This window comes from Halyomorpha halys, unplaced genomic scaffold (assembly GCF_000696795.3).
Source record: "Halyomorpha halys isolate HHAL.00 unplaced genomic scaffold, Hhal_1.1 Scaffold33.1, whole genome shotgun sequence".
Taxonomy (NCBI): Eukaryota; Metazoa; Arthropoda; class Insecta; order Hemiptera; family Pentatomidae; genus Halyomorpha; species Halyomorpha halys.
In genome coordinates, this window is record NW_027109698.1 from 296,281 (window position 1) to 317,514 (window position 21,234).

The 21,234-nt window shown below is 28.5% G+C and overlaps 2 protein-coding genes across 2 annotated transcripts in view; one reads left to right on the plus strand and one right to left on the minus strand.

Moving 5' to 3' along the window:
- Positions 1 to 30: 30 nt before the first annotated feature.
- Positions 31 to 19,265, minus strand: Fbw5 (F-box and WD repeat domain containing 5). The gene is made up of 11 exons (XM_014428434.3): positions 19,063 to 19,265; positions 18,759 to 18,979; positions 18,511 to 18,668; positions 12,422 to 12,599; positions 12,148 to 12,296; positions 10,338 to 10,519; positions 9,830 to 9,879; positions 8,652 to 8,729; positions 6,481 to 6,706; positions 749 to 961; positions 31 to 404 (listed from the first exon to the last, which is right to left on the minus strand). The coding sequence occupies exons 2-11, from the start codon at positions 18,976 to 18,978 to the stop codon at positions 167 to 169; spliced, it is 1,692 nt and encodes a 563-aa protein (XP_014283920.1). The 5' UTR covers position 18,979; positions 19,063 to 19,265; the 3' UTR covers positions 31 to 166.
- A 91-nt stretch (positions 19,266 to 19,356) lies between these two features.
- Positions 19,357 to 21,234, plus strand: part of fand (Pre-mRNA-splicing factor SYF1 fand) — a 28,869-nt gene continuing 26,991 nt past the window's right edge. The window contains exons 1-2 of the mRNA XM_014428426.3: positions 19,357 to 19,566; positions 19,655 to 19,803. Of these exons, the coding sequence (XP_014283912.1) occupies positions 19,528 to 19,566; positions 19,655 to 19,803 (188 nt within the window). The 5' untranslated portion in view covers positions 19,357 to 19,527. The remainder of the gene's footprint in view (positions 19,567 to 19,654; positions 19,804 to 21,234) is intronic.

Sequence of the window (21,234 nt, forward strand, 5' to 3'; positions counted from 1 at the left end):
AAAGAACTTTGATGAATAAAAACAAAAAGCTCAATAAAAATTTCTATATTTCATTAAAAAATGTATCATAAATTACAAATTCTGCTAAAAATTACATAAATTAAAAATTAGTACATCACAATCTACACTAAAGCACATCGTTTTAATGAGATCTTTTTTTTTCTTTTCAAATTGAATTTAATGACAATGACAATTCATTAAGTTTATTATTTTTTATTACAAGTTCATTCATGAATTTTTTTGATCTCCATACTTTTATTTCATAATCATCAGATGTTGTGACAAGCATTTCTGGATTCATTGGATTAAAAGCAACTGAATTAACAACATCTAAGTGAGGCAATTTAGCAATACGTATACCATAGTGCCGATCCCATATATAGCCATGTTTATCTTCTGCACCACTGAAAAAAATTCAATGTTTGAAATAATTTAAATTAATATTTATTAAGTTAGTTATTTCTTATTTTCTTCACCAAGATAATAGTAGGGCGGGGGGTCTAAGATTTTTATTTTAAAAATATTGATAATTTTTTTATATTATTTGTCTTGATTGATCCTCAATCAACTTAGTTTACCAACACTGTCATTCATAGCTTCAAATAAAAAATTTTTGTAATTTAAAGTCAAACTTTGTAAAATTCTAGAGCACACTAATCCCATAGTATCTTGCATTTCTCTTATGTTATTTTCCATTATTTTTTGTTAGTTTATATTTAAAATATCAGTTAAAGTTGTGCTTCCTCACCTTGCAACATATTCTTCAGAAACATTCAGGAAAATAAAAAAACATTCATTGTTTGGTGTAAATGCCTTGTGAGATCTCAAAACTTTACCAACTTTCTTGAAATTTTCAAGATCTATTACATGAATGTCAATTTCTTGGGCAATTGGAGGAGGATCCAGAGGATTGGTGATATTGTATCCAGTAGGCCATGGACGATTATTCACATACAAAAACCTATAAAAAAATATCATGTAAAATAGACATAATATCTTTTAAAAATATCAAATTACATTAAACTGATTGAGAAAGGGAATAATTTTGATTGAAATTATTTAATATTGAACTTATAATACGCATATAAAAGGCCCCAATGGCTGAGCACATTCTTGGGTGCTTGATAGTGATTGTGTGGGTTCGATTCCCACTTATGCCTGTTGATATTTATTTATAAAGTTTTATCTTGATACTACTTTCAGGGTGTCTACCTAAACCTGCTTATGAAATTCCCTTACTTTTCCATATTTCAAAGTGATTTTTGGAAAAATCACTTTTCCATGTATCAAAGTGATTTTGGAAAAATTTCAGGTCATGAATACAGTTATTACAGGTACATAAGATTAAATTATCTTTCTAAATCTAAAATATTATAAGGAAATAAACGGTAAGGAAAATTATTTTATATACTATTTTACAATAGAGTTGTATTGTAACATACAATATCCTGAAACAATATCCATTCTTATTTATAATAAAAATCATTGGAGAAGTTTGTCGGGGGGTGCGGTCAGCAAAGAACAACATAAATAAACAAAACCATATTTATTTATTTTATGCCTAAAATAAATAAATATGGTTTTTGTTTATTTATGTTGTTCTTTGCTGACCACAACCCCCCGACAAACTTCTACGGTCAACTATCTACCCTCATTATAATAAAAATCAATGAAAACATCATAATATTTTGAATCTGATTCACCATAATATGATGAAATGAAAGATAAAAGATTTATCTTTGGTTTGGGTTACACAGGTGCTCTCATGTCTCCCGTTGATAAACCAAATTGAAGTGGCTCTATCTAACCTTCTGAAGGTAATACCTTCTAGGAGCTTTCCTATTCCAAGTTCATAAAATTAAAAAAACGATCTATATCCTTGATCTCCTCACTTTAAGATCCATCCATTAAACCTAAACTTTAAGACCCATCCATCCATTAAACCTAAACTTTAAGACCCATCCATCCATCCATTAAACACCAGATCCCAACCAATCGATTTACAAATGCCCTCCCATGGGACATTCCTTCTAAAGCAAATCCTTCATCATACTGCAAACTCCTTCTGTAATTCTCTTCCTATCTCCATTTGCCAATCCTCATCCATTCGTTTCTTAAAACAATATTTATTCCTTCACCTACTATGTAACCAAACCTCTGTATCATTGTAAGCAATGTATTGATTACTATTATAAACTATAATATAAACGAAGGTTTTTAGGTTATTCCAACATGTGCACTAAAACTTTTTAAATGTCTCCCAGACAATCAACATGTGATGTTAATGTGTGAACAATGTATTTATTCTTAGGAGACATTTGTCCTAGAATAAAATTATTTTTTCATTTTATAATACATTAGAGGTATCATATATATATATACTTGTGTACACATTGTTATTATGTAAGCTTATTATGAAACATCTAGGGAGGGTGGGAAAAGTAGTATAAGTTAGAAAATGGCCAAAATAGACTAGGTATCTCATACACAGTGAATATTCAAAATTGATATAATTCTTCAGCCAAGGTACCATCTATTAGTAGGAGAGGTACTTCTTGACCTTCTCCTGCGATAAGATATGTTAAAGCATACATAAGAGAAGAGAGTTTCAGCCAGTCTACAAGGAAATCCGTCTGAAAATTGGTGAGGACCTCAGAAAATGGAAAAATATCACCCAAGAGAATGTAATCCCATGCTATTCCTTATGTAGCATGGGAAAGGGGGTGCTTTTGAGCTAAACTTACTAGTCATGGGATCAATATAGACCCCCTATGCTCCAGCTACGGTATCGCAGAGATTGCCAAGCACAATCATGAACTGCACTGTCTTAGAAGCACCAACTCTTGTGTGTGAAATTTACTAATTTTTTCAAAAATTCTGTACTTGTTCTGAAAAATTCTGCCAAATGGAGAACAATGTCATACAACAGACCAGCTGAGCCCCACACCATTTTGTCTGTTGTTTTGGTTAATTGCTAGTAGTTTGTGTTATTTTTGCTTTGAGTGTTTTTAAACTCTTATAAATTAATGGAAAAACTAGGAGAGGAAACAAAAAAAAAAAGAATTTTCTTTTTAGGAAGTTGATTATATTAATATTTAAATTGTTGAGGTGAAGAAACTTCCAATTAGAATATAAACTATTCTATATTTTGTTCCTGCTCTACGTTTTGGAATATTATCCCGTATTCATGTACTATTTCATCCTAAAGTTACAAAATATAATTTTTTCAAATATAAAGGGAATTATATCAAGAATTATGGATTAATGATAGACTCTAGCTTATCGATCAATTTAAATGGTATATACATGAATAATTTATTAAACACTCAATTTAAAAATACAAAAATAAAACCAATTTTAATAAAAAAATATATAAATAATTTAATAATAATAACAAAGGAAAACAGTTAAATGAAATATTAGATATATGTATATATAGTTGACTGTAAAAAGTGATGTATAGGAAGATGATCAGGGTTGCAGTCAAAGGATAAACAAAAATAGTTTACAACTATTTATTTTCCGACGTTTCGCCCCACTTTGTAGGGCTTCATCAGGGCTAAAAAGATACAAAAGAAACAAAAATAGTTTACAACTATTTATTTTCCGACGTTTCGCCCCACTTTGTAGGGCTTCATCAGGGCTAAAAAGATACAAAATGATACAATGAAATGAAATGATACAAATTTTATTCTTATCATTGTATCATTTTGTATCTTTTTAGCCCTGATGAAGCCCTACAAAGTGGGGCGAAACATCGGAAAATAAATAGTTGTAAACTATTTTTGTTTCTCCTTTGACCGCAACCCTGACCATCTTCCGAAATATTAGATATATTTAATAAGTTCCACAAAAGAATAGAATTCACTGTAGACAGACCTCAAAATAAACAGAATATGGTACAACAAAATAAACAGTAATCATATAACAAAAAACAATGTAGAAAAGAGAACAGTGATAGAAATAAAAACAGTCAGACCTGTAAGTAAAGTAAAATAACAAAAACATCAAATCTGAAAAACATCACTGAATTATACAGGGAAGAAAAGAAAAAGGTCCCAGTTAATGATATTGGTGAGAAAAGAAAAGTAATAACATTAAATAATGATAAATATTTTAGTAAATTTGTTAAACTACAATACATACCAGCCCTAACTGATAAAATCAAAAAATCTTTACTGGAATGTGATCATACAAATATTAAAACTGGATTATACAATAACAAGTAACAACGCCAACTATCTAACGTGAAAGACAAAATAGATGAAATGGAAAAGTTAAATGCAATATATAAACTTGAGTGTCAAAAATTGTGAAACAATATATATTGGAGAAACTGCAAAACGTTAAAAATATAAATTGCACCGCACTAGCTAATCATAGCATAACATTAAACCATAAATTTAACTTTAAAAAACCCACAATAATAGACATGACTCAAAACACTAAAAGCAGAAAGTTTCTAGAAGCAATTCATTTAACTAAAATATTAACAACACAGTAAACTATAAAACAGACACAAAACAATTAAATACACTTAATGCCAATATAATAAATAGGCTGGCCATGTAAATATAAATAATCAGGGAAAATATTCAAAAGTAAAATTGTCCAATCGTAAAAAATTATAATTTTTGGCTTTAAATTGCAAAATAGACATCAATAAAGAGGGAAAAAAACAGCATATCTCGCATATTGTTATGTCCAAAGAGGTAATGTCTAATATAGAGCATTGGTTTGTGAACAGGGATAAATGAATGCACCACTAGTAAAAGACATTAGTTTAAATAATGTGGTTATATATAAACAAATTTTATACTATATATGTATGTATATACTACAAATTGTATATAGATGACAAGATTTCAAAATGGAAATTGATAAAATATGACAAATATGATTACAAGAATTTTAAGTGTATACATATAACACACATATAATTATAAAACAATAAAACAATACATATAAAAACTGTTGATAAGAATAACTTATTTGTTACAATTTTAGGATGGAATAGTACATGAATATGGGATAATATCCCGAAATGTTGTACAGGAACAAAATATAGAATAGTTTATAGTCCCATTGGAAGTTTCTTCACCTCAACAATTATTATTAATAAAAAATAAATGATGTGGAGGAAAGATGATGTCATGAAGCTGTTGAAGATTTTATTATCTCATAAAGATTATAAGGTTACAAAACAAGTTCCCAGAAAATCGGATAGGAGCTCCTCTTTATCTAATAAATAACATGGAAAAATTTAATTTAGGCAGCTCACGATCCTAGACTTCTAATATTTAGCATGTTAAAACTTTTTACATTTAACACATCATAAATACCCCTATTAAAGTTTACATTAAAATTGATGCAATAGTAATAAAGGTTATAACAAATAAAATCAAAACAAGAAAAAAAAATTATCAGTCAGGGTGAAGATAATCCCTAACATTGCTTCATTGAAAGAGCTAATCAGCACATACCTATTTCTATTTGGTTAAACTTTCTTACAAGAAGTTTCTATCATTCTTTTAACAGCCAAAATTAGCTATTCCTGAGTTCATGAAAATTAAAACAGAAGAACTATCTTCTTTACTAATGCAAAATTTACACTGAATTTCCCTTTGGAGGCAACTGCTGACTGATTCAAATCCAAGCTCCTTAGTTTTTTGTATATATCTCCACCCAACACAACAGCCCAGATAGGACCTACATTGTGGGTCGAAATGTCAACAACTTGTAAATAGTAGAATGTTTTTTTTTTCTCTTGATCGCAGCCCTGACAATCTTCAAATTGGAATAAAATATAATCTCATCAATGTAATTAATTATTCTTGGAGTTCTTGTATCCCAGAATAAAATTATTCTATTAATTGCAGCCCTAATTTCTATTCTAACTCATTAATCCTACAAGCTTCTGACGTATGAGGAAGATTATTCTGACAGGTCTCAGTGAGGGGGGAGTTGTTTTTCAAGTTCATAATTTTCTAGTAATAAAGTTGTGATAATTAAACTTTCCAAATGATATTGATTTCTTAATAAGGAAGTATTAATAAAACAGGTTTAGCTTTGGATATTCAACCTTAATTCCTTATTTAAATGAGACCTCATTAGTCTGGAATATTTGATAATCAGATAAATTATTTAAAAAGAAAATTTATTGGATTCTAAGTTGCAACCAATTACTCTTCTACATTGCCATTTTCTCAATGCACTCAGTACAAAGAACTAAGGGATTAAAAAGGATAAGTTATTACATTACTTATTTTAGAATAGTAAGGCAGTCTATACCTATTTCAAGAGGGAAAATATTAATAATATAAACAGAAATAGTTTACATGTTGGTCAATGAAAATATAAGAAATAAATAAAATGGGTAAGAATATATAAATACCATAATAAATATTATATAAATAAACTTTAAAGTAATATAACATAAAGAATAAAATTTAAATCATAAAACTACTTTAAATTTGTTACCTATGGTCAGGTGAAAGACTCATCCCGATTATATGGCCATGAAGATCCATTACATGATCTACTTCATCATATTTTCTCACAACAGATTGATAATCTCCCCAATTAGGTTCTTCAAAAGAAGGTCTACCGCCAAGTAGTCTTTCACGCCTCTTAGCTAACCTTTCTTTAACACTAGGTCCTCGACTAATAACTTTGGGAAACTTTACACTTTTTATTCTTTTAAAACCTATTATAAAAAGAGAAAGAGTATAACAATTTATTAGAATACTATGAGATGCAAAAAAATAATAATAATAATAGCAAAAAATTGTGGTATGCCAAAGTTATTGATACAGGTCAATTACAGTTAACTAAAAAACTTGCTAGTGTGAAAGATCCAACTTTCCAGGAAAGGTAAATACTACCCTAAAACAGATACCCACATGATCTTTTAGTTGATAAAAGTATTTGTTGAAAATGCAGCAGACGAAGATAAAATGAAGGGGATTAATTATGCAGTTATATTGAGTAGTATAATTATACTTATTTTACTTTTATGCAGGGACTTTGGAAGTAACCTATTTGGGTCATTCTCAAATAACAGGCAATTTGAAGTTTCACTTCAATAAAATGGTTTTCAAGGAACACTATGGAGTCAAGATTATATTACATTATATAGTTATATATTATATAATATAGTTTATTAAGATCTTAGGAATCATTTCTTTCTGACAGACACAATGAATTAATTTATGTGCTATGTTTTACTGTTGTTCCATACCACGAGAACTGTAGGAATGAACTTTTCATTCCTATCGCTGTTCTAGAGCAACATTTTTATATTCAAATACATCTATTTTCACACATCTATTAAGATAAAAGTTTAGTATATTCAGGTCTGAGTTCAAAGTTTACAAAAATTATTTCAATTAATGTTTTTTTTTTTTGTCGGAACATATTGGAGGACATTACAAGATATGCCCTATAAAACAAAAAAAACCTTTGTGATAGATAAAAAAAATCTTTAAATAAAAACAAAAATAGAGAAATTGGAATGACTTCTGGGATTCTGAAATGTGACAGTCCTTAAGTTCTAAGCATTAAACTATTCGCTCAACCTGAGGAATAGTTGACTACTAGTTGCCCCAGATAGTCTGTGTCCACTTATCTGTGGTACCTGTTCTCTTGTTCAGTGGGTACTTGTCCTCACTGGCACAATGGGTATTTAGCTACATCTTTTTTCTCCCACTAGATGGCAGCATTTTGAACTCCCCTTGAATATGTTTTACGGGGCTTCCATAAACATATGTAATAAGACCTTAATAGAATAAGTGATTGGTCTAACCAAAAACTAAACTATGAAGATTAATGAATTGTTTTCTTCAATTTATTTTCTGGTTATCCAGAGATACCAAGACTACATTTACTGTACAACACTTAGTTGAAGTGGCTTTTCCTAACCTCAGCTGTATCTTCTTTATAATTGTTTTCATACAACTTAATCCCATTGCCCCTCTTTATATCTCCCAACTCCTTTGTTTTATACCCTATATTCACCTTCTGTATATACACTCTTGCCTTTTCAATAAAACTACTGCAGTTTAAAAAAATATTTTATTAACTGAGCTATATCCTTAAGTAACTTAGTTCCAACTCAAGTCCACAATGCTTTCTCCTTTTCTATATTTAAAGTTTGTCCCTTTACTATCTCTCCAAAAAAGAATTGATGTAAATATTTTTGTGTAATAGTTAATTTTTAGTTTCATTTAATTTAGTTGTTTTTTTTTCACAAAAAATGATTGATTTTTGTTTTGACTGCCGTCAAAATAGCCCTGAAGAAGCCCTGCAACGTGGGACGAAACGTTGGCTCATTAAAATAGTATATTTCTACTATTTGAGTTTTTTTTACCGCACCCGGACCATATTCCTTTCATCTTTACACACGGTCAATCAATAATCTTCCAGTATTAGTGTTATATTTTGACCGCAGCCCCCAACCATCTTCTCCTCATATAAGTCATCCACGGTCAACTATCTCTCATGATTATAAATGAAATGTACTACTTAAATAGTTCACAAGGGAAAGGTCCTAAAGAGTATCTTTAATTGATTAAAGTACAAGGATTAAAAATCAACAATTAATTTATCTAATTTAGGAAACAGATAAGTTTACTAATATATAAAATACACACCTATTTGATGGGGTACATATGTCTTCGAGCCACTTGTAAAAATTAATAACTTTTCAGGTAGTCCAGACAAATCATCATCTTGAAGAAAATTAAATTATATTACAATTTACAAAAGCAAATGATAATTTTAATAAAATAGTGTACAACATTAAAATACTTAGACAATATAAAACAAAGCTATATTTTTATAATTGAATGAGAAAAGTATTTATAAACTCCAGAATTTCTTTTTATTCTAGCAAATTTATAAATCAAATCATAAATTAATACAATGCTGTCATTAATTAAATTAATTCCTAATCTAATGTCAAGGTTTTCACTACTTATCATACATGATAGAGTAAAATGTCATTTAGTTGAATGACAATAATAAAATGAAGATATTTTATTGACTATAAAAATAACAATACTTGGACCACTTTTTATAATGGAGCACTCCTTTTGTATCAATAACATTAGGATGCAATTTTTTATCATTCTAAAGTAATTTAATCCAGTACAAATAGCAGATCTAGTATTTTCCACTATTTTTATGCACTAGATGCATATTTCAAAGAATTAATATATATTATCTGATTTTTTTTTTTAAATGAATGCTTTAGCTCTAGTATTCAAATGATATAAAAAAATGGAGCAAAAATATATGAGACAATAACCACTAGAAGAAAATAAAAATTGTAAATAGAAATGATGAAGTTACATTATTTACGATTTAAGTAAGAACTAAAACTAAAGAAAAAGTACTGCCAGTTTAGGATTGATATTTCCAGAGGAAGCTTTGGAGAAAAATGAAAGTTATAAGGAAAATGGTAACCAAAACTCAGACAAAAGAGAAAGAATCAGAAACATAAAAGGCAAGTATTAGCAGAACAAGCATTCCTACATCTGACTCCTCATGTTCACACATCCTTATCAATCAAAACAAGGATAATTGCCAATCTGTTTCTCCATTGCCTATTCGGCCCTTAAGGATTTGATTTTGATTTTATTTGATAATATATTTGTCAATTATTCATTTACTTCCTGTTTCTTAAAATTGACTTTTATGCTTCAAACCTCAATAATTATAATACCTGCACTAACATTAGATTAACACAGCTACCTTTTTATTCTTTTTTTTATTTTGTAAATTTTATAATGAAGATTGTAGATGTTAGAATATATCACAAATCAACTACCTTCAAAATCACTCTCTTCTAAGGAAAGGTTATCATCTTCTTCAGTATGGCTGAAATAAAAAGTAAACTTATTATTAAATTCCATAAATTAATTTCATTTAAAAAAAATAACTAATAACACCATGAAAAACATTTTGAACAGGCTTATAATGAACAATCTTAAAAGAAATGACAATAGCTGAAATATCCTCCTAAGTGTAAGACTTAAAAAAAATTTTAAATCACAATTTATAATGTGAGTATCTAGATTAGGTTATATGTAGCTTTGAACTTCTTTCATGAAAGAAAAATATTTTCTCATTCCTGCCTCAAGGAAAAACATTTATGGGGGAGTTTTCAGGAAAATTATGATTTCCCATTGCATCTATATCTTTTCTGGCAAGGTAATTGCTTAGCTTTTCAACTGTAAAAGGCTCCTTTTCTAATTGGTTTTATAAACTTAAATCCTTACTTAGACATTAGAATTATAAATAACACATTGTCAATATTATTATAGAAAATTGTATACCTCTCTGAACCTTCCTCTTTAACCAATGTTGTAACTGACCCATTAGACTTACAGCTAATGTTTTCACATGATCTATCTTGTACTTGACCATCAGCAACCATGAGGACACGAACAGAACTAGCATTAGTATTATAAAATCGAAACAGCTGATTTAATATTGGAGTTTGCTCTGATGCTGTCTCCTACAAGCAGATACAAAAAAAAATTGATTACTATACTTAAGAAATAACAATATAGATAAATGACAACAATAATATGGTTATTATTTGTAAATGTACTATTTGAAAATGAAGAACACTTCAAATCAGTGAACTAAAAACATAATTTGGATTGTGTGAATAATGTGATTAGATGCAGCATAATACACATGAGATATACAAACCTAAAGAGTTCCATTCACAAATAAAGTAGCCCTCGGCAAGGAGAAATATATAATTTTAATGCTAAACTTTGACAAAATATCAACTTTTTTTTCATTTCTGTTATTTGTATATGCAAAAAATGTCAAACATTAATCATTTTTATTTTCTATAAATCTATATTATTATTAATATATATATAATCAGTACATAATTCACTGATTTCAGATTGTGATTAATAAAAAGTATGAAGTAATTTTTAGTCATCTTAAAAAAATCATACAATCCAAAGAATAAAATCCTCAATAAAAAATAGTTTACTTTAAGAGGAGAAATTAAAGTTTTATCAACCTTGTTAAAGTAGAACATGTAATATTAATCAATAAGATGTTATGGATATCATATATTGAAAACTAAAACACATTATGTTTTTTCTAGTATAAGTTTCATTAGAGCTTATAGTTGGGTTTATTAATAGAGTCATATCAGAGCCAAAATGAAAATTGTGGGTCTGCTACATCTACATCAGAGTTGAAAAGTGAATCTTATTATAGAACCTTATGTCTCCTAAGCATAACTTTGAGGCTTATGCTGTATATACATTTTTCTTTCAACATGAAAAATATATATTTGACACTTTTACTTTGAAAATTGAGAATCTTTTTGGTTCCAAGAGATTGGACAAGGAAGACGACCAAGAAGTAAGTCATCAGAAAGTATGATAAAGCCATTTTAACTCAACATACTAATAATAATAAAAATAGTTATCAGGTGATAACTCCTAAAAATAAAAGTACCTTGGAACTCCAAAAGCAATGAAAATTCATTGATTAAGATTTTACCAAGAATTTTTGAAAATTATTTGTTTAATTTGCTTTCGCTACTAAGATTGCTTAAAAAAATGATATATTCCAACAAAGAGGTTACTGTCTTATTGAAAATTTACTGACTTCAAAAACTTGAAAAATGTCAAGTTGTAGTAGAGATTATCATGTCCTAGGCATATACCCGCCTTAGATATGTGAATTCAATTTCTTAAGACTTTTGATTTTGAGCTAGATTCTTCACAAACAGACACACACACAGACCATTTTGCAGACTATGTTTTTTGACACAGGGGAATTCAAAACAAGTATTTCTATCGATAACTCAAATTTGAAATTTTGTACTATCGCAATACTTTCCCTTACTACATATTCCCTATATAGTTAACTGAAAATAATAATGAGGGGAAATTTATGAAAAGTTATGGTACATGAATAAATAGGAGAAATAGAATAATAACAGTCAGGAAATATAATGGAAATGGTAAAAGTTTAATCAAAACAATTCAATAAAATAAGAAAGTGATTACAATGAAATAAAGGTAACGCAATATCTCAGAAATAAAGAGTATATAAAAGGTATTCCATGACATGATATTTTAAAATTGTTTGGTAAGGTTTTCAGACCTGAGAAGCTTTATTGATCCAAAGACCAGTTGTGCTGACCATATGAGCTAACCAATAGTGATCTCCAGAGAGAAGATGTCTGTCACTAAACCAAGTTCCAAAAATATCATAAGGTTTATTTCCAACTCGACATTGCAAATTAAATCCATCTGAAATTGAGGAAAATATAAAATAAACAATTTATAAATATAACTTAAACTAATCAGGAGAAAATTTGTTTCAATGACCAACATTTACAAACATACACGGAAAAGCACGCTCTATGGTAAAATACCTTGCAAAGAAAAAACAGCAATTTCTCCCGATGTACTTGTAGGGACTCCAAAATGAACTCCTGATACTAATAAAAGTGTATCTGACTTATTAAACTGTGAAAATTGAGTATATTTCCAACTGAAGACCTTCATGTCATAGGAGTACTTTATATTGACTGGATATGATGAATTCCAAACCTTAAAATGAAATATTAAGCCAAATGAACAAATAAAATTAATACCTATTAAAATCTATAAAAAAAAAAAAATTATCTTGAAATAAAATTTTTATAAGATCATGGTGGCGGAGTGATTTGGGACAGCACACAAGTCAAAAGAAGCATGGTTTTTTACTTTGTGGTAGACCAAAGAATAAATTTTTACCTTCTCAATTAAACTGTGAGGATAACCTGATTTTCTATCTTAGTTGGGGCATATAGAGACATTAAATAAAAATAACAATCAAGATTTTTAATTTAATATTAAAATATTTTTTGTAATAAAACACTTTTATTTATCCATCTTCCTTTTCCTTAAACTGGATGATAATAAAGTTTAATCTATTTTGCATTATTTTTCAAAATTTATAATAAGATAAAAACAAATATAAATATAAAGAATAAAAGAAGTACACGAGCAAAATAATTTTATCCCATTTTTTGTGAAAATTGAAATTGCAATGGTATCATGAGAGGAATGAGAAATACTTTTGTATTGTGATATTGTTTCTTGTTATCTGTTACACTATATTTTAGGTTATCTTTGTTTCATTTTGTCCAAGAATTTTCTCATTCATCAAATGAGTTGATCAGTTAGTGGTAGTTAAAAGAACGATTAATTTCCAAAAAGTTTGAAGGGTTTAAAAGGAACTTTTCATAATCATCAAGTTAAGAAATTTAATTATGTAATTAAAGCTAAAACATACTTCTTTTTTCTCTATTTACATTTTTTATGACTAAAATCATTCTTTCCACAAACTCTTCATATATTAGGAAGGATAAAAATATAATAATGAAAAAATAGTTTAGAAAAAAGTTCATGAACGAACAGTTCACTTCAACAGAAATATATATGGTAGTAGTTGATGATGGAAAGTTCTAAATATCAGCTAGGAAAAGTTTTATTAAATCAGCAATAATCAATGAAGAATATAACTATTTTAGAACTACTTCATACACACTGAATCTGGCCAACTGTTTCTTTATAAATATAATATTGGTATTTACCATTTATAAAATAAAGAAACATATAAAGATATTGAAATATATTCTTAGTTGTAGAGAAGAACATATAACTAAAAGGAATGATGTATCTAAAGGTGACTTCTTTGCTACTAAACTGTGCTCTTAATGCTTCAGTTATCCTGAGCCATTTTCCAGCACAATTACGAAAGACGACAAAACAAAATTGTTTTCATGAACAAACATTAAAAGAAATTGTTTTCATATACAAAAATTATTATAATACAATAAAAACATACAATATTAAAAAGGTTAATAAGTCCCATAAGAGCTCATCAAAGTTCCTGGGGCCAGACATTGAAGAGCAACCCCGATTCTCACTCTTATGGTATTCTTAGAAGATAGTATGGTTAGCAATGTGCACTAACCACTAGATGAAACGCCTGACACCCTATAAAAAATTTTATCAGCAAACATACACATACTTTATACTAAATATCAAAACCTAAACAAAATAATATTAAATTGCTATAATTATCAGTTTCATTTACATACAGATTAAAATTAATAATTGAAAACCAATTTAATAAACATCAAACTAAAGCATTTATTCAACAAAAATCTAACACAATATTTTTATATTACATAAATGGGCAAATATTTATTTCAAAATATTATCACAGTACACATTAGGTCTGTTCTAACAACCATTTGTGACCGTCTGAAGCAGTACAGGTTTTAGGAGGCAAAATATCATACATGCATGCTCCGTACAATTCTGGAGCACTACAGGTTTTGGGAGGCAAAACCCCATACATGCATGCTCTGTACAGTTCTGGACAGTCAGAAGCAGTAGTTGTAACAGGCTTATTGTGGTGTTCTTTCTTTTATTATATAAATTTTTTTATTTTTTGTTTACAATCCGCACAAAAATATATATTTTAATATAGATTTGATTTTATCTTTAATTAGAGTGTTTTATTTATATATTTAAATATTAAATAAAACTACAATTGAACAAATTGTGTTATTAGAAATTTAAAATAAAAATATTTACATTAAGAAACTTTCTTTTATATGAAAGTACATAATTTATATTAATATATCATTTACATCATATATACAGAAAATATATAATTTATATTTAATATAGTTGAAAAGTAAAGGGGAAAAATGACCATAGTCATATTATATACTAATTTTAATCAATAATATAGATTAACTTGTCTATATTTCTTCCGCAGTATTGCAAATCAGTTTCTTTTCAATACCAAAGACTCCTCAGTTTATCAAATGAATGAATAGTTCCAAAGAAAGCTTTCATTAAACTCTAATAGATGGCACTGATAACTCAAAATGAAAAAATAAATGGACTCTGATCATTTTCCCTCCTTCACCTTTCAGTTTTGTTCGATACTTGAATATGGACACACTCTTTGTCTTCTTTCTTGATAATTTGATATTGTTCTTTATAATATGAAAATATCTATTAATTAAGAAATTATCACTTTCAACTTCTGATGTATTTTTATTGATTTAACTATTGTGCTCTTTTATCGAGATATTATTATTTTTACATTCACTAATCCAACCTCTAAAACCTCACAACTAACAGTATTTAACAATTTTTTAAGTCTAACTTTCAATTATTACTAGATATAACAATAAACAGTATAAATTCAATATTTATATGATATTGGTCTTAATCAAATTACTTCTTTGTGACTATAATGGGCTCAGAAACCTTAAAATACAATGACTCATTCAATATTGGGCTGAACTGCCTGAATTTTTTGGAGTATATAGCTCATTTGGTTGCAAGAGCATTACAAAACAAATATTTTTTACAATTTTTCATTATTCCTCTTTTCAGTTTTAACATTTTTCTGTAGGAAAAGTATGAAGGAAATATAAAACTATAACAATTCACAAACTTTTTATTCCACTCTTAATAACCATTTATTCAATACTAATTTGTTTTAATATTTAAAATACTGAGGACAATTTTATGGAGTTGTCAACTGAAAAGCTCATAAATGGGTAAATTGAAATTAAAAAAACTAACTATTTAATGATTATGGTGCCATGAAAAGATTATTCAGACCAGCGAAACATAAAAATGCACTACACATGCACCAATCAGTTAACAGTCAAACTTGTGTTAAAAAAAATCTTGTATTCATTTGTTTTTGTCATTTTCAATTACCTTATATGACTTTTTAGGTTTAATATTTTTTTTCTCTAAAATCTTTGGCATTCCAGCGGTGTATAATAAGTCTACTCTTATTTCTGGAAATGTGTTTTCAACCTGGACAAAATATTTATCCCCTTATTTCCTTAAGTTAATTACCAAATCCTTTCATGGTTTTTATTTATCCATTTATATTATTAACAAAAATTTGAGAAGGTTAATTATTTCAAATAAATAAAATTAAAAATACTTTAAAGGATATTTAAAAAAAAAAAATCACATTTAAGTCCTTTACCAGATTATTCAATGAGGATAAGAGCGATTTGACATTAAAGACCACTTCATTGTACATTGAGAAAATCCAGAGTAAAATCAATTGTATAAAGTGGCACTTCCGGTAGGTCAATTTTAATGAAAAACATCTGCCCTAAATGTTATTTTTATATAGGAGAAGCATAAAATAATAAAACTTCTAATAGAAAAAAAATTGTATTTGTTAGAAATTATCTTTGGAAGGCACTGATTTACAAAAAAGTTTAAATATAACACTTCAATTTTAAAGAATATAAAGTAGCAGGAAATTTAATTGCATCATTCAATTATGATAACTAATAATACTGAGGTACTGATATATAAGAGTTTAACAAGACGGCTGGACTCACTTGTGAAACTATATATAATGTTATTTAACTACTGTTATAGAATTATTTATATTAATTTATTGTATTGTAGTTATCACACGTGTTTTGTATTGAGATTATCTCATGTTATGTTGTAGTTTTCTTATTAATCTGAAATTTTGTTTATACTCATTTTTGTGAAATAAAACCTTGTTCTAGGTGAGCCATTCTGTTATTACAATTTATTTCACAAATATGGATCACATTCTGAAACCTGAGAGATTTTCAATCAATCCAAATGATGAAAATGTAGCGAAAGTATGGCAGCATTAGTACAAGACATTTTTGAACTTCCTATTATCAGGTGAAATACTTATGGATAAACCAGAAGTATTGACCAATTTTATATCTTCTTAAGTATTTGAACTAATTAGTGAATGCCGTACAATTAATGATGCAGTTAATATTCTGAAGATTTCTCATGTAAAACCTTTACATGAAATATGAAGAAGATGGTTAGTGTTGTGGTTAAAAAGAACAAAAATACTTTGTAGGGCTTCATCAGAGCTGTTCAGATGATAGCTTTACAGACAATTTTACAGACAGTCTGTAAAGTTATCATCTTGAACAGCCCTGATGAAATTTTACATAGTGGGGCGAAATACCAGATAATAAATAGTTGTAAACTATTTTTGTTCTTTTTAACCACAAGCCTGATCATCTTCTTCATATTTCAAATTCTACAGTCAATATGAAATTTTTGCTTGACATAAGGCAAGAACTCTTCACCAGGAACCTACTAAAATTATAAACAATTATATAGTAGCTCTTAATCATCTTTCATGAGACTGTAATTTTTTAGCTTATCTGCTGAGGTAAACAGGAATGAGAACATAAGGGACACATTTATAGATGGTTTGCAATCAACTAACTAAAGACAGAGGTTATTATAAAGGTACAAATTAACCCTTGAAGAAGCCTTTCGTCAGACCAGAAGCCTCTAACTTCAGCAATCTTAAGCGATATAAGCGAATTCTCTCTTTGAATGCTATTTCTCAGGATATTCCTAGTCCAACTCAAATGAATCAAATTCTGAGCCATAGGTATTCTTTGCTGCTTAGAGAAGTGGCTTCAAGAAACACTGTGCAATTCAATGCCCAGCTATGGATACCAACTGCAATGAATGTAGTATCAAAGGTCATTTTAAAAAAAATTTCAGGAAGAAAATAAAGGCCCGTCATAATAGATATGCCTCAATTTTGTTACTGCCATGTCTAACTTGTTGAAAAACTGAAAAATACAACAGTCAGAATCTTAATAAATGGATGAAAGGTTTATGGTTTAATTGGTACGGGAAGCTCAGCAACATTCATTGATGAAAAAACTGTGCATAAATTTCATATCCCTAATATATTATTTGTAAAAATGAACTTGTTCGCATAGCTAACACAAATGAATAATTAAAAATATCCTGGTATAAGTTTTACCTTCTTTGCTCAGACATCATCATTGGGTACGACTTCTTCTATTGTCATTTGAGTCTTGAGAATGAATTTGGCAGTGGTGAAATTCTTCTAAACATTTGTGGAGTAGCTGTTGTAGTCTGTTGAACCTATCCTACTATTCAGAAATCTAACTTGTGATTACAATCTAATTGCCATATAGCCAACTCTATCTTATCAAAAATTTATAAGAAACGAGATTCAGCAGCTTTTGAAGGATGGAATCATAGAAGAGTGTGTCTCTCCTTGGTAAGCCCAGGTTCTTGTTGAGTCCTCCCAAAATCACTGCTGTCGAATGGTTGTAGATAACTCCCAAATTCAAAAATATAACAGATACACTGAATTGAATGCCTTTCATCTCTCCTGTATTGATGATATGATAAACAGAGTTGCAGAGTACTGAATTTATAGTTAAATTGATTTTAAGAACGCTTATACTCATTTCTGAAGAGGATACACCATATCTGCGTTCAAAGCTGATGGGAATTTAAACCAATTCAATCCTATTCACACTGCTGTCATTCTGGAATGACTCTTTTATACAAGTACTAGTACTAAATTATTCTTGGTATTATAGCATAATTATTTCTAAAATAAATCATAAAAAGTTCTTACAATTATAAATCCATCTTTAGAAGAAGTAGCAAACATTGAACCATTATGAGAAAAACTGACATGTAAGACTTCATTCCTATGCTCACTTATCACTTCTGAACAAAGTTGTGGAGTGTGATAAATTAATCTTTTAAATTCCATATACCATGAATTTTTACCTGAATAAATAAAAGATGAGCATCTTTAAAAATCTGATTTAAAAAAAAAATAATAATAACCATTTCAGGTAATAATATAAAAATGCATACCAGGAGCAATAGATATGCTATCACTAATATCGAAGTGTCTGCGGAATAAATGTTTCCATAGTACTTCATCATACGATATTCGACACCAATTTCTACATGCTAATCCAGCTTTCAAAAGCTCTGAATGGCTTAAAAACTGAAAAATATGTAATAGGATGGTGTCTGGTAAATAATCCCATGATCCATTATAATTAGATAGCAGTTGATTTGATGTATCCATTCTGAAAACATTATTTACATGATTTAATCATCATAATAAACAAAATTAAATGTAGTTAAACAGTGAAAATATTCATGGACATACCTTACAAAACTATAAATTGCTTCATTTAAGACATGTTTCCAAAAAGTTGAGGTGGAAAGAGGCTTAGTAAAGTATTAATTAAAATCATTAGTATGTTTTGTTTTTTGTTGCTTTTTTTAAAATCATGTTATGAAACACAGTTCGACAGTCACTAACAATTAATTCTAACAGGGAAGCAATGAATCAACAGCCATGAGAAATAGTAAATGTCACATCAGCTGATTAGTCAAAACAACTCTAGTAACCTAATTGCTACCTTCTTATAAACACTCGTGCTACCTTCTTGTAAACATTCTTCAAGGATGGTAGCATCAAACATTTTAACAAACGTTACTGTTATCTGTTATCTATTACCCAAGTAAATGTGTTGGTTAGTGATGGTTTCTCTCTAATTGTAATGCGATTGTTATAACATTTATCTGAACTCTGCTGTGTTGTATTTCTTAATTTCAAAAGTCATTTGAAATGCCAGTTTATCAAGAAAGAAAACCTAAAATTGTAATTGTAAGTACATTGTATTTTCAAAATTATAACAACATTAGAAGATATTAAAACAACATATGCTTACAATATTTTTTTAATTGCCCTTCAGAATGAAGACGATTTGCCTTATGAAGAAGAAATTTTACGAAATCCTTTTTCTATTAAACATTGGTTAAGATACATTGAATTTAAGAAAGATGCCCCAAAAAATGGGGTAAACATAATTTATGAAAGAGCCCTAAAAGAGCTTCCTGGAAGGTCAGTGATACTTTTTAACAAAAAACTACATTGTATTTATTTTTAGATGAAATTTTACTGATTTATATCAAATAAAATTTAATGTAGGTACCTATAGGGAATAAAATAATTGTTGACAAGAATGTTATTCTTAAAAATAATTAATAATGTGTATTTTCTTCTATTTTAACTTTGAAATAATCTCCCTTTGTATCATCTGGTTCTGTGTATTGTTGATTTCTTTTTTAATTTAATTTTGAAAAATATGCCACTATATTTTCTTAATATTCACCGAATATATGATTCCCTACCACAGATCCTAATCTGGTTTTAAGGAGTGATGGATTTTTCCAAATGAGGTGTTAAAAGAAAGTGAATTTTATGGAGAAATGATAGACTCCAATAGCAATTCTTAAATTCTTATATAACTTTAATAAAAGTGATTATAAAATGTAAGTTGTTTTAGAACTACCAGGGCCCTGTTTCATAATGAAAGCTAATAGTATTAGTTCATAGTACAAGTGTAGAAACTAGTGGTAATAATACTAATACTTATTTTTTCATGATAGGGATGACTATTAGTGATATTACAGGAATTAAAAAATACTAAAGTACAAGTTACTATTGTACAAGTCAGTGTAATTGAATTAAGACAAATCTACAAGACTAATAGTATTAGTTTGTACTTTATTATGAAACAGAGCCCAGGTTGAGTTTGTATCTTATTTTCTCATTTATCCCTGACGAAGCCCTGCAAAGCGTTAGTTAACGATAAATATTTTTCTTTTACTACTTTGATACCTTTATTCACCACCACCTGGACTCTCTTCCTCTAAAGTATAATAGCTCTACAACAAAGAGATAAAGTATAATAGCTCTACAAAAAGCAAGATTTGAAAATCAAGAGTGAGTTCTTGAGGAAAGACTAAAGTATAATAGCTCTACAATAAACTTAATATGACATGGACATACAAATATTTGTAACCTGACTGTAAGGGTTCTCTTCAAACTTTAGTAAGAATCTAGTTTTTAAATCATTACTGACATAGGTTGAAAAAGTAGGGATTTTAATATTTACAATGGATAAAACTTAGCTACGACTGAACAGCAAGAACAAGACAAGCAAGAGCTGTAATTCATAAAGTGGTACTCAGGATTTACCAACTAGACCTGGATGATCCAGTTAGAAGACATTTCCAGAGTGTTAGGAAAATGCTTGGTAGCACAGTAGTATGGAAAGAATATGTGCCCCTTAAATGTGAAATTAGCTATTGCTAATTAAGTATTTTTAAGGGGTTAAGGCTCTGCAACTTGAGAAGAATGAATCCAATCAATAGTGGATACAGAGCTAGGAGGAAAATATAGAGCATAACATATACAAGAAGGCCTTCACATTCTGCAAACAACCTTGCTAATGGAGGAACAAAAATAATTTTTATAAAATTGTAAAAA

Excerpts from the sequence above, each read along its gene's own strand:
- Fbw5 (XM_014428434.3), bottom strand. The coding sequence starts at position 18,978 with ATGGATACATCAAATCAACTGCTATCTAATTATAATGGATCATGGGAT. Across the intron at positions 18,669-18,758 it reads TAGCATATCTATTGCTCCTG|GTAAAAATTCATGGTATATG; the intron begins GTATGCATTTTT and ends TTATTTATTCAG. Across the intron at positions 405-748 it reads TCTGAAGAATATGTTGCAAG|TGGTGCAGAAGATAAACATG; the intron begins GTGAGGAAGCAC and ends AATTTTTTTCAG.